General features: G+C 31.3%; 1 protein-coding gene across 7 annotated transcripts in view; it reads right to left on the bottom strand.

Moving 5' to 3' along the window:
• Positions 1-161: 161 nt before the first annotated feature.
• LOC144852146 (MAP/microtubule affinity-regulating kinase 3-like) overlaps positions 162-13886 on the bottom strand; it is a 65488-nt gene continuing 51763 nt past the window's right edge. For 3 of the 7 annotated variants that reach the window (XM_078709889.1, XM_078709886.1, XM_078709891.1), the window contains 7 exons: positions 13630-13856; positions 13095-13186; positions 10878-11012; positions 9765-9998; positions 7409-7450; positions 2775-5115; positions 162-2615 (listed from right to left, as the gene is read on the bottom strand). In XM_078709889.1, the coding sequence (XP_078566015.1) occupies positions 4785-5115; positions 7409-7450; positions 9765-9998; positions 10878-11012; positions 13095-13186; positions 13630-13856 (1061 nt within the window). In that variant the 3' untranslated portion in view covers positions 162-2615; positions 2775-4784. The remainder of the gene's footprint in view (positions 2616-2774; positions 5116-7408; positions 7451-9764; positions 9999-10877; positions 11013-13094; positions 13187-13629; positions 13857-13886) is intronic. The other 4 variants (XM_078709888.1, XM_078709887.1, XM_078709892.1 and 1 more) reach the window with 4 other exon arrangements.

A 13886-nucleotide genomic window follows, 5' to 3' on the forward strand; every position in this document is an offset into this window, starting at 1 on the left:
TGACTCATTACAATTTGACTAATCACAAACAACAGTTCATATGACTCCTCGCTTGTGATTGGCCAAATTACATTCGCAAACTGTATCTAGACAATGGTGAACTGTTTTAATAGACATTGTTGACATTTAAACAATGTAATAAAACAATATTTTAAATGTGGTATATTTTGTCTTCTTTAATCTGATCCTTCGGACACTAGTATATCTAAAACAGAGTGCCTTTTTTAGCACAATTACAATGTTTGGAAGCAACCGCAGATTTGTGTTGCTGCACGAGGCATGGTTCGCACGGTTCTTACATTATAATCACCCATGTTAATAATGATACAGTTCATGCATGTAGAAAATGCACAAACAGTGCAAATTATATTATTAATATTTGTAATTAAAATCGACCATGGTACATAGTAAAACGTTACTTTTCATTGGTGTTTTGTCTTTGGCAAAAGACAAACTACAATATTGGTTTCGGATCAGCCACGCTCAGCTGTGACGACAGAGGGCGCTATAAAGCAATTTCCTAAAATCATTATTCGAACAGTGATGTGCAATTGAAAAAATAAAATTTTAAATTTAGTGAATGCAATAATTACTTTTTTTTCTAACGAAATAATATAAGAACAAAATAAAAGGATAAAAAAGTGATAAATATTACTGAGAATAGGTTTAATTAAGAACGATAAAGTAACTAATAAATCGTTCCCTCATTACTGTTCTTCAGTGGTAAAACAAAAAACCTGGGTGCATTAACTGTTGTTTGACGCCAACGGCGCACCATGGCTGATCCAAAAACAATTGGATGTGCAAAATGCGTATTTTACACATATATTCATTTACTACGACTGTGATAAACCCTAATGTCACAAAGTAATAGATATACCAGTACACTAACTGGTCATTAATATATCAACATCTTTAGGTAACCGTGCCATTTACTGCAGTTACTGCAGTAATTGTTCTACAGTTACTGCAGTAGTAAGATTACCTGGTATCTTATAATTCAGTTAAGATCCCACTATATCATGTATAAATGTATTGTGATTAGCTATTAAACTTTCAAATATAACTGCAGTAACTGCATATATTGACACGGTTTCTAACGGGTGGGGAGGTTTTGGACAATTGTGATTCATTTTTTTAAAAATAACACAAATAAAATAATAGTAGACTTCAACTCACAGTACATTATTTTGACTATGATGTAAATATACATGTTTTAGCAGTAAATTCTTAATAAAGCGGACTGTATGTACATATTGTTTACCTTCCCTTAAAAACAAAACAAAAAAACAGCAATATATATGATTTTTGTTTGTCACAAGCAGGAACACTGTTCTACTATTTCCTAATCCCTGATAAAAAATACTAATTAGAAATAAGAAAATGGCCGAGGCGAACGGACGTAAAGTTCACACTACGTACGTACACACACGCAAACACAAGCATGTATTTGTAATATACAGTTAATGCAATAAGTATTAACATAACTTGGTCCACTCACTTACAAATAAAACAATTGTGTGGTAGGTAGGGAGACAGACAGACAAGTATTTGGGTACCACCAACAGCATAAAACAAGTTAAAAAGACTAATTTATTAATTTTATATATTTAAACTTAATATTGCCTAAATAAAATATAATAAGTGCATTATTTCATTAAGGAATTAACTATGGTTTCCAAATCGCCAATCTATTTTAAACCCTTTAAACTAATCTTTGCCAAAATTTATTAACACTTGTTCAGGATTTAAAACTAATAAATAATGCAATTATTCTATACCACATTATTCAAATAACAAAACCTTACCTGAAAAAAAAGTGTTATTATTTGCTGGCAAGAAATTTTGGATTACATTAAAGGGATTTTTACTCGGGGAAACCATCTAATTTTGGAATAGAAAAGTGTATTGTTGTTTTCGTAAAACATGGGATAGTTTAAGCCTAAACACAGCCCTTTAATACACATACACCAATTAAAAAGAAATTTATTAGAACCCCATATCTGAGTAGCATCATATCATTTACTCTTATTTCTCATTGGAATATAGCAAAACTAAAATATTGCAGTTTGATTAACAGTCAATTTTTAATCGGGAAACTCCACCAATGATTTGCTAATAGAACAAGCTTAAAATATATATTAGTCTATACTTTCAACAAATAAATAACTTTGTTAGATACATAAGCCCAACTGAAGTTTATAATTTAAAACACAGAAATTGTTCATACAACATGGATTGTAAGGCAATGGGTTTCACAGGTGACTGGTGTTTGAGCTGCACCTGTACAGGTGACAGGTGTTTAAGTTGCACCTGTGCAGCTATTTGAGTTGCACCTGTACAGGTGACAGGTGTTCAAGTTGCACCAGTGCAGCTGTTTGAGTTGCACCTGTACAGGTGACAGGTGTTCAAGTTACACCTGTACAGGTGACAGGTGTTCAAGTTGCACCAGTGCAGCTATTTGAGTTGCACCTGTACAGGTGACAGGTGTTCAAGTTACACCTGTACAGGTGACAGGTGTTCAAGTTGCAACTGTACAGGTGACAGGTGTTCAAGTTGCAACTGTACAGGTGACAGGTGTCCAAGTTGCACCAGAGCAGCTATTTGAGTTGCACCTGTATAGTTGACAGATGTTCAAGTTGCACCAGTGCAGCTGTTCAAGTTGCAACTGTAAAGGTGTTAAAGTTGAACCAGTATAGGTGTACGAGTTGTGCCTGTTCAGGTGACAGCTACTCAAGTGGCATCTGTACAGGTGACAGCTACTTAAGTTGCACCTGTACAGGTGACAGCTACTTAAGTTGCACCTGTACAGGTGACAGCTACTTAAGTTGCAGATGTACAGTTGACATGTGTACAATACACTGTATTGATATTCATTCCTAGTTTCATGTCAATGTTATTTGTGACAACTGACATCTGATAAACTCACAAATTGTTTCAGTTACATGTGTTATTTGTACAAGTCACATTTGAACACATGTAACAAAATGCCAGTTGCATGTAAGTGACAATCTGGTCACAGTCACAAATGCTACTTTTACAAATGTAATCACATGTCAGTCACAAATGCCACTTATATACAAGTGACATCTATGTGCAAGTGATCTTGTTGAAATGCATTGACAGTAACAACAGTTGGAATAACATGCAAATGATGACAAACTGCATCAGTTCCATATGCCACTTATACAAATCTCATTTGCATAAAAGTGTCATCAATGCCAGTGACATACTGTCAAATTACATACCAAACTAGTGAAATCTGTACCCCTGTACCATTAAAACCTGTACAAGTGAATTTGCATCAATTACACTAATACATGATGAACTTGTAATAGTGAAACCTGGAAAATTTACATAATATGTAAATTTACATATGTACAAGTCACACCTTCAAAGTAACCAATGTTAAGTGACAACAGCAGTTGCTCTGTGTTGTTTTTCTATACAGGTCAAATTTGTAAACATGTTGGTATTATTAGTAGATAAACATTGTGTTTTGCAACTCCTACCAGGGACCAGAAGAACAGTACTTATTTTCAATCAAATGTAGACTGTATTTCAATCCCCATAGACTAAAATGTAGATGCCATTCAATGGAACCTTAACATCATGGTCAGTACTACAATGAATTTTGTGAAACTAAAAACCTGTGCATTTTAAATAAATGATTTTATATACGAGCTTTCACGTTGGGTGTAAAGAAGCTTGTTGAAATCTTCAGATATGTTTGTACTCATTATAATTGAAATCAATTAAACTCTGTAGCTTTTTCTTTGAAAAAATTGATATGTCCATATAAGGCAATAAAGTCTTTATAATGACTTAATATGGTTATATCATGACTTTATATGGGTATATCATAACTTTATATGTGTGTGACTATATTATGGCATGAATGTATGTATTAATACTACACACGAGCATATTACTGTATGACTATGGGAATATTATGGCTATATATGGACATATCAGTTATTTATGTGGTAGAGAGTGACACACAGAAATAAAAATTCATAATATTTTCTTATAAAATTAAAACTAAACCCATCTGTTGTAATTACCTCATTAAGTTTAGTGATCGATACATTTTCTCTCGCTTCCATGCATTTTACAAAACAGAAATTTAACCGTAATTTTAATTCTGCTGATTTGAATAAAAAAAAAATGATTTTGTTTAATCTCAAGGTAGCTTGCTAATCATGTTTTATTATATATTTACATATTGCAAATAGTTAGCATTGTCCATTTCCACCATATCCAAACAGAACTAAAATTAAGGAACTGTTTATTTAAAAATGGTAGCAGATTAGAGTATATCAATCGACGTGTCAAAACTTCTGTTTTGGAATTGATACTTGGCTTGGATTGGACAATCTGTTTAAGAACCATCCAATCACCACATCCTTTATAAAAAAGTATCTTACACATATATGCGAGATAATTACCGATACTCATGAAACACTAATGCAAAATAGAGGGCGACAAACAAGAAAATTATACAAAAAAAAAGTACAAAAATGACATATAAGACTATTTGTATAGGAGATATCATATTAGGGTGTCAATACTATTAAAACTTATTTCTTCATTTGGATTCGTCAGATTAGCTCTTCTTAGTTGGCTGGTCTTCTTGATTGGAAGCCATCCCGCTTGACTGTTATCGTTGATAGATCACACATCCAAACTGACTATAACATCAGTTTATCAGTTGGGTATCCACAGGTAACTATAACCACCGTCCATACATACATACATACATACAACTGGTAATTGCAACAACTTTACAAGCACAGTTCATTTGATATTTTTGATGCAATGTTTTTAAACGCAATAGACGTCCCCGATATCCGCTTGAAACGTACACCGTTGAGAGATAACCGAGGCAGTTTACACACCTCCATTTCCCATTGGATAAGGTTCTCACTCGAACCATCGCCATTAACGCAGAACACAAGAAATTTCTCTCGTTGTTCAAAGTCGATATTCAAATGTTCAAGAACTCGTTGAATTTCCATCATAATCTGTTCTGGGTCTTTTGAACTGGTTGTTTTCATACTAAACGTGAATCTTAAAGATCTAGGCTTGACAGCGTCCTCTAGCCTTTCACGCTCACTGAATGATCTACGCAACAAAGAATAGGCATGTATTATTGCTACAGTATTATCCATATAAACAGTACTATCAACAACATTATGACTTCTACTCAAAAACGTATTACCAATAGTAAGCTTTTTTTGGAGACAGTAGACAAACGAGAATGTAAATCAACGGACCATGACAACTATCCACAACTATCATGGTCTGTTAAATCACCATCTCCTCTGTCTACCATCCCAAAACGAAAGCTAACCAGTTATACTTGGTATTAATGTTAAAATGACACTGCATAAATGCATGCATGCAATTTAATCTGTACCTACAGTAACTTTTAAAATTGATCAAGAGTTTGGCACACCAATGCCTAATCCTACTCAACTCCTTATCGTAAAAAAAAATAATATAATATCATTTAAATAATCAGGCACAAAATTATAGATTTTACCTTTATTTTAAAAGTTTTTGTTCATAATTTTATTGTTTTCAAAAAATATATGCAATATCTAAATATAAATATGACTTTTTACAAAGTAAATTGAATATATTTATGAGCATTCCAGAGGAATAAAGTAGATTTGCAAACTGTTCTAAATAGAAAAAAAGTATATTATCTAGCTATATTAGATATACAAATACAATTATATTATTTTCTTTATAAATTACATAATTGCATCTAAAGTATATTATATAAATTAACAGAGAATTATATTATATATCTAAGTACTATTTCATAGATATACATTTATGTACACTCACGTTATTAAGACATTGTCCAGTAGCAGGAAAATAGCAGGAGAGATATAAAAATATAAAAAAAGAGAATGCAATGGTAAATATATACACTGAAAGCACACACATATATCATTAACTATAGCATGCAGTTAGTAGCAAATGTTGTTACATATTTCATAATCAGTTAAATAGCATTATGTGTGTAAATTGTATTATGGTTTAAAGATAATGTTTGAAAACAAATGAAAAATAGTGTTTATATTTATTAAGAATTGATATATTTTCTCATTTCAGTGTGCAAGTGGAAAAATATATTTCCATGGTTACACAATAAAAAGACTATAGAGTAGTAAAATAGTGTTTATAGTCATTTTATAGTGCGAGTAAAACTATTATTAAATGGTCTGATAAACACAGCAAAAGACTATAGTAAAATAGTGTTTGTATTTATTAGAAAGTTAAATATTTTCCAATTTTAGGAACAAAAAGACTATAGTAAAATAATGTTTAAAATATTATTAAAATATATTTTGTCAATTTAGTTTTTGTTTTAATTGTCTGATAAACAGAAAAATCCTACAGAATAGTAAAATAGTGTATTTAATAATAATTTATATTTTCTCATTTTAATGCACCAGTCAGTATTACTTTTTTAATGGTCTGATAAACACAATAGAAAAACTATAGAATGGTAAAATAGTGTTTATAGTATTTAGGAATTCATAGTTTTTTTTAGTGCGTCAGTGCAACTAATTTTCAAAGGGTCTGGAAAAACAAATGTTTTATTATAATAATTTAATGTATTTATTTGTTAGTTTTATTGGATATTTAGGCAAGGATGTGTTATGTATGTGTGTGTGTTGCCAATGTATTGTTAGTTTTTATGCAATAGTTTTCATATTATTGTTTTAAGCTTGAATGAATATAAAAAGCATGTATTGTAATTATGTTTATAATTAATGTTTAAATGGTGAATGTTTATATTGAGTAGAACCCCTCCATTTGGCAACCAGGTATTCAGGTAAAACCCTTTTTAAGGGGACACTTTCTTGTGAAATGGAAGGAGACGTCTCCTATTCAGGAGACATCTCTATTAAGTGCGTACTTTGTTATGTCCCAAAGATGTCCCCTTAAGAGGAGTTCGACAGTGTACTGATATGTGTTAAATGATGAGTTCTAAATAATGATAGAATTAAGTGTGTGATTATTACATGCATTGATGCTATACTTAAATGTCATTTGTATAATTTCTAAAATACTAAATACAACAAATATATTCATTAAAATAATTAAATATGATAAATATACATATAAAATGAAGATTATGACATTGCATGCAGTATTTATTTATCTTCATATTGTTAAATATGATAAAAAATCAAAGGATATTAGAACATACAGAAGCATATAAAGAAAAGAGAATTAATAAATGTGATTATTATTAAACACTGCTATACACAAAACAAGTGATTCACAATTATAAAAATATATAATTAAACTGTGTCGAAGGTCATTCAAAAAAATGTAAAAACTATTTTATAGTTATTATTATTTAAGATATGTAGTTGTATCTAACCTGGATCTCATGCCCGCCATTGGGGCCATAACGGTGTTGCTACTGTAATTTTACAGGAGTATGAAAAAAAAGCAGGTTGTAAAGTTATATATTTTTTTTTTCAAAGGTAACTTTTAAAATTTAATATTAGATTATAACATTAAGCAAGTTTTAATTTTAAAAAGTAGGATTATTAAAAATTATAAATAATTTTTGAATAACGTAAATAAATAATTTTTTTAATGGTTTAAAATCATTATACAATACTTTGCTTATTTTTCATTTTTATTTACAATATCTGCTCCTTATTAGGCTTTGAGTTGGAAAAAAATAAGTTAAAATAGCCAAACCTAATGGTCTAGAGGCATAATCGGCAAGAAGATCAAGTCAAACAGAAGAATTTTTTTTTTTTTTGCAAGAATTTGATTCCATACAGAGACTCCAGTGTTAACTTATACTTTTAAATTACAAATTAAATATAGGACTGATGTCTCATTAGAGAAATAATATTTAATAATGAATGTTTTCACTAAAAACAAAGATATAAACACTTTTTAAATTTGACATGATAGCATTTAAATGACAAAACAGCTGACTAGACCAGATTGAAACAATTCTAGAACTGACATGGCCACCAATGTTAACATAAGCAGTACACTCATACAGGCCTTTGCACAAAAAATTTAATTGAAGGTGCCTAAACTGCACAGTATACCATATCATAAGGTATACTGTATCTATTTTGTTCCCATTAGCAAGTTTTAGTATTATATATTTATAGTAACAAGCATAGGTAGATTGAATAATGGAAAAATGTTGCTTAGTGAATATTTACATTTTTGAGAATTCTACAAATCCTATGATGGGCTTTTGGGCAAGCATTAAAATCCTCAGAATATGCTTTGGGCAAACATAAAATCCTCAGGAAGGGTTTTTGGGCAATGCTAAAAAAAACCTTTATAATGAGCTTTTGGGCAACCCTAAAATCCTCAGAATGGGCTTAAAATTCTCAAAATCCTCAACTTCATTCCCGTTGCATAGACTTCATGAAAGCTGACAACAAAATGTTATTTTCACTAGTATAGAACCAAGCATAACTGAGAACGGCTTGGCGACAATCAAACCAACATATAGCAGTTTTAAGAAAAGGCGTAATTTTTCAGAAGTGTGTAAAGGCCTGTAAATTTTACAACATTGCGTTTTCCGCTAAAGAATAAAATGTCCTTATATGGAATAATTTACCTCAGCATATTTCCACTGCTACTCAACATGGACACACAAAATAAAAAGGCAAAAATATGTTGAGATATTTCATTCAATTGGCAAACATGAACACACCAAATTTGAAAACACTATGTAAAGTTAATATGTAAAATAAAATAATCGTTTGAATGTAAAAAATAAATAAAAAATAAACCACTTGCGTAACCCAAAGTGAATTAAAAACGTTCCAATTGTACGACAAAAGAACTACAAAGCATTTGACATTAGAATCGTCTATGTATCGGGCCCACAGTCAGGATAATTACAGGAGTTTGTTTTTGTAGAACAGGAAAAAAATTGCTTTGCTTTGTACCATCACTTTCGCAGATGGTCTCAAGGGACTTCACTTCATTATAAAGGGGGTTGGTTCAAATCCTAAATTCCACTATATACGTGTTTGCTTAAAACTCATTGGCATTGTGAAAGGCTCTTAACTGTGATAACCCCAAATTAAGAAATTGACAAAATCATTCTTATAACATGGGTTTGAAAAGTTACGCAGACGATCACAAAATTGCTTTGTAAGGTCGGGTGTCGTGCAATCAGAAAGTCTCTATTGTAGGACCAGTATACGGTAATAAAGCAATGAAGTGAGACGCGACTTCAACACGATTAAAAGATGACAATACAACACACATGATGGATATTGACAAAAGCATGTACTATATAACACACAAGAATATACATTGAATTATCAGGAATTTAACATTAAAATGATATGAAATTAGTGATTAATTAATAATTTCAAGCTAATTATTTAGTAGTAATGTTGCAATTGCATCATTATTTAATTTTGAAAATTTTTAGCACCAATGCTAAAAAAATAAACTTATTATTCAAATAAAATATCATTTAAATTATGATGCTATGATGATATAAAATGTAATTCTAACAAGCAAATTATTAAAATTTTTTTTAAATGCAGTTCTTTGTTTTATTTAAAAACTAAAGTTTTAGTCAACTTCTTTATGAATCCTTTATGTGAGCTAAGATTAAAAATTATCAAATGCTAAAAATTTATTGCAAACTCTAAGACGTGGAAATTTATCAGGAAAAAAGTCTTCATGCCAAATCACTATTAATGCTAATAAAAGTGTAACAATAACATACATACCTTCTGCTAAATTTGGATGATAATTTGCTAAAGAAGGAAACATTTCTAGCCCTGTCCATGGTATTGGTATCGTGCGCAGGCCCAGTAGGTGGACCGTTGTACATTTGTCTTTTATCACGTCCTTCCCTTCCGTGAAACGTGCGCCGATTTACATGAGCACGAGGAAAAGCGTTGCCGGGTTGTGCGTTGACAAGCGGTGACGGGTAGAATGGATGCCTATTACCAGGAGCCGTACTGTAATTATTATTCAGAGAAAAAAACTTGTGTTATAAGATTTCTAAAATAATAATTCAAAATAATTATGTCACAATTCATTTATCAAACATAACCATTTTTAAATGGCAGACACATCTGCCATACAATACTAAATTGTTTCTAAAAACACAAAAACTTCTTACTAAATATGTTTTTGTATTTATTTTTATAAAGCATGTAGAGTTAGTAGAGCTATTATGATTCCATTATATATATATATTTATTATTATTAATGTTAGTAAAAACAAAAACTACATTTAAATTAAAAGCATTCAACTAACTGTATGCAAAGTGATCAGAGTATGATTATACTCAATTATGATTATTTTATTGGGAACTAAGAGAAAGAGCCAGTCCCACAATGAATGTATTTACATTTGCAGTTTATAGTTTATTTAGTACTTTAGGTTTGCCCAACACGCCATACCACCACCTCACCCAACCCAAACTCAGTCACTTTTTGTAAACCATAATGTACCAAAATCGGAGAACATTTGGGCTGTGCCAATATTCCTTTTCAGAACACATTTTATTTAGTGCTTAGAACAAATGGCTCATTTGGAGGGCACAGAAAGTTCTGATAATGAACGCAGGAGGTCTAGTGTTCTGTATAGTGCAAAGTTACAATAGACACGGGCAAATTGCTGTTTGTTTGTTTATAAATAAGTTCTAAAACAACATTGGGATTCAAATCTTTTTATACAGACAACTTAATCAAAATTTTAACCAATTTATTTAATGTTTCCCCATAACAAAAATATATACACACACCTACATACCACAAGAAAACCCAGACAGCACCAGAATACCAAAAAAGGGCACAAAACAGTCAAAACAATTAGTACTAGACACGCTTACCTAGGCCTATCAAGCGGGTCATCGATAGGAGGAAAGGTAGTCTTGCCCGTTGGATGTCCGGAAGTGGACGCTGATTTCTGATGCCTATGACGAGTAGAGGAGGAGGAAGGTTGGGATGTTGGCGTCGTTTGCTCTCTGATTTTGGCAAGGGGTACGTACGTAGATAAAAATGCGAAAGGAAAGAGCTAGTGTTAGACTTAGTATAGCAAGCATCATGCAATTCAATTAGTTATAAGTTTGTCAGTAGGTGAGTGTAGAAATACAACAAATCAATAATGCTAGGTTCCAACTACCAATCAAGTGAAGAGGACCTGGTTCAAATCGTCTGAATGGTCAGGGTCTAACTTGCTCGGCATAGTCAACATTAGTCAATTTTAGTAGGGCCTAGCTAATTAGCTGAATTTGTAGATCTGGAGTGGGAACCTATCATTAAAGATAGTTTGCAAATCATCTAGTCTAAGTTTGTGAATGTTCAATATAATTAAAAGGTCTTGCTTAAATATAAACTCTTCGAATTGAATTAAGCAAGTTAAAACAATGTGATGTTGTGTGTAATGAAATGAGCATGGAGGAATTTCCTCCATGAAATGAGCAACTAATTTAATATTAAATGTTAAAATACAGTCACTTATAACAAGATGTTTACAATTAAAACACAATTTATAGTGAAGTATTTTAACTTTCATATTATTGGTATTTTAAAGATATATTGGAAAAAAATGTCAAATTGTCTGTCAGCCAATTGGTTTTCAATTAAATTTAACCATATTTATAAAGTACATCATTATTTTTGTTGGTTTTATTTTTCAAAGGAATAAATTTAATAAAACTGGCAAAAGTCTGATTTTATTAATCATTTTTTATGTTTTTGGGGGACAATACAAAATGTATATGTTGCGGAATGACTAAGAAGCATATAGCATAATAATAAATATAAAACATCTGTTCATGACAACAATGGCAATATGACGGCTACTACAACTATATCAATTGGGGTAGTTGCAGAAGCTATCACTATGCCATTGAGGTTGTAAGCATGTGAAGAATATTATTTTTTGTTGCATTATTCTCTTTGGTTGCTCTTTTATTTTTCCATAAAATCCGAGAATAAAATCAAGAATGGAAAATGCACATTGTGGATTGCTTTTTGTGCAATATAGAAAATTTGAGAATTTCACAGCAGTTATTGGCAATATTTGAATACGAAGGACGATAGACCAATTTACACAGGCGAACTGTAATGTTAAGCGGAAAACCGCGTAGATTGATCCACATAGAATCTGTATCTATACTGAGCGAAAAATGCCTGTCCTCTTTGCGTTGTGTGTAAATGGTCATAAGGAAACCACATAGAATCTGTATCTATACTGAGCGAAAAATGCCTGTCCTCTTTGCGTTGCGTGTAAATGGTCATAAGGAATAACATAGATTCTATATTTTTATACCGCTCGTCTGTGTAAATTTGCCTTTAGGAGTATTATATTTATTACGCGAACATCTCTACTAATGATTCCTCAAGGTGCAGAAAAAATAAAATAATAAAAAAACTTGACCTTTATACCCGTTGTAAAATAAGTTGTTAAAGAAAAAATGTATTAAAACAAATTTTGCTTCTGTTTAGGGACCATGTCAAAGGTATTTTACTGCAGTAAATACATTTTGTTTTCTCTTTAAATCTGTTTTTTTTTTTCGATTATGATTTTGGTTGATCATAAACACTATTTTATTTTGGTAAATTCTACATTAAAACAAACTAAAAAATATGTCATTACAGTAAAAAATGTAGTTTCTGCAGTAACTGACATAATACCTTACAACTGATAAGACCACAAACAAAAGTATAAACATTCTCTTTACAAAGAAAACTATTGTTCATTTAAAAGAAATTAAATAGTTATCTTTGCTTTTGTTCCAATAGGATTTTTTTTTTAATTTTGTTTTTCCAAAAAATTAATGTTTATATTCCTAACTTTGTAGCAACCCTGGGGGGAAAAACATAAAAACCAGGTAAAATAAAAATAAACCAAACCCAACCTATAATCCAATTAGATAACATAACAAACATCAAAATAAAAACAACCATTGTGGGGTTATGTAGTTATGCATTTCTAAAACCATTCCTATAAATCAAGCATTGTTATCAAATATTCATTAATGTTTCCTTTTTATAAAATTAACCTTAATAGCATCCCTACACGAGAATTATTTTTAGCATACCTATCTGTTTTTCCATTGGTTGTTCTTGATGGTGAGGCATGCGCCTTCTCGCCCATAACGTATGTATTTCTCCTACTCATTTGTACGTTGTTCTGTTAAAAAAATTGGCGAAATAAAAGTTTTAAAACAAATTATTTTTTAAAAATTGGTAAAAAGGACTGGTAGGTAAAAACAATTTCGTGAGAATCTCTCAAATATAATTTTTCAAAACATAAACAAATTATTATATTGTCCATACCCAACTAATAATCCAATAGTCTAGGATTGGTTTTCGTTTTTTTCTTCGTAATTAAAGCATTATATTTTTCATTTGAAATTACATCAATGATTAGATTTGGGCAAGTACAGTACTGTAGTACCGAATATCCTCTAATATAATCCCACCCATTTAGAACACGACTTTTGTGGGTGGGACTATACCATCCATTTTTTAAAGTTAATCTCAACCCCAACATCATTCCATATGACCCAACTACTGAGGTATTCCTGTCTGATTTCTAAACCGTTCATGGTGCTTTGTGTTAATACAACTTACCTGTTGTTGCCTAGACTTCCTAGGTTCTGAATTGCTAGGATTAATAGCCTGGCCTATACCAGTAGTCGAGTGAGACGCTTTCGTCCCAGGGACAGGTGTAGACCGAACAGGTTTCCTAGAGCCACTGCCATCTATTGTTGACGCACTGGATCGACTTGTTCTATCGTGTAAACCATTATCTATAGGATGTCTCTTATAGCCTGAAGCGGAAGTTCCAATATGCTGACCTGTTATAAAGAGGAAGAGAAGAAAAAGAG

Source organism: Antedon bifida, chromosome 9 (genome assembly GCF_963402885.1).
Source record: "Antedon bifida chromosome 9, ecAntBifi1.1, whole genome shotgun sequence".
NCBI lineage: Eukaryota > Metazoa > Echinodermata > Crinoidea > Comatulida > Antedonidae > Antedon > Antedon bifida.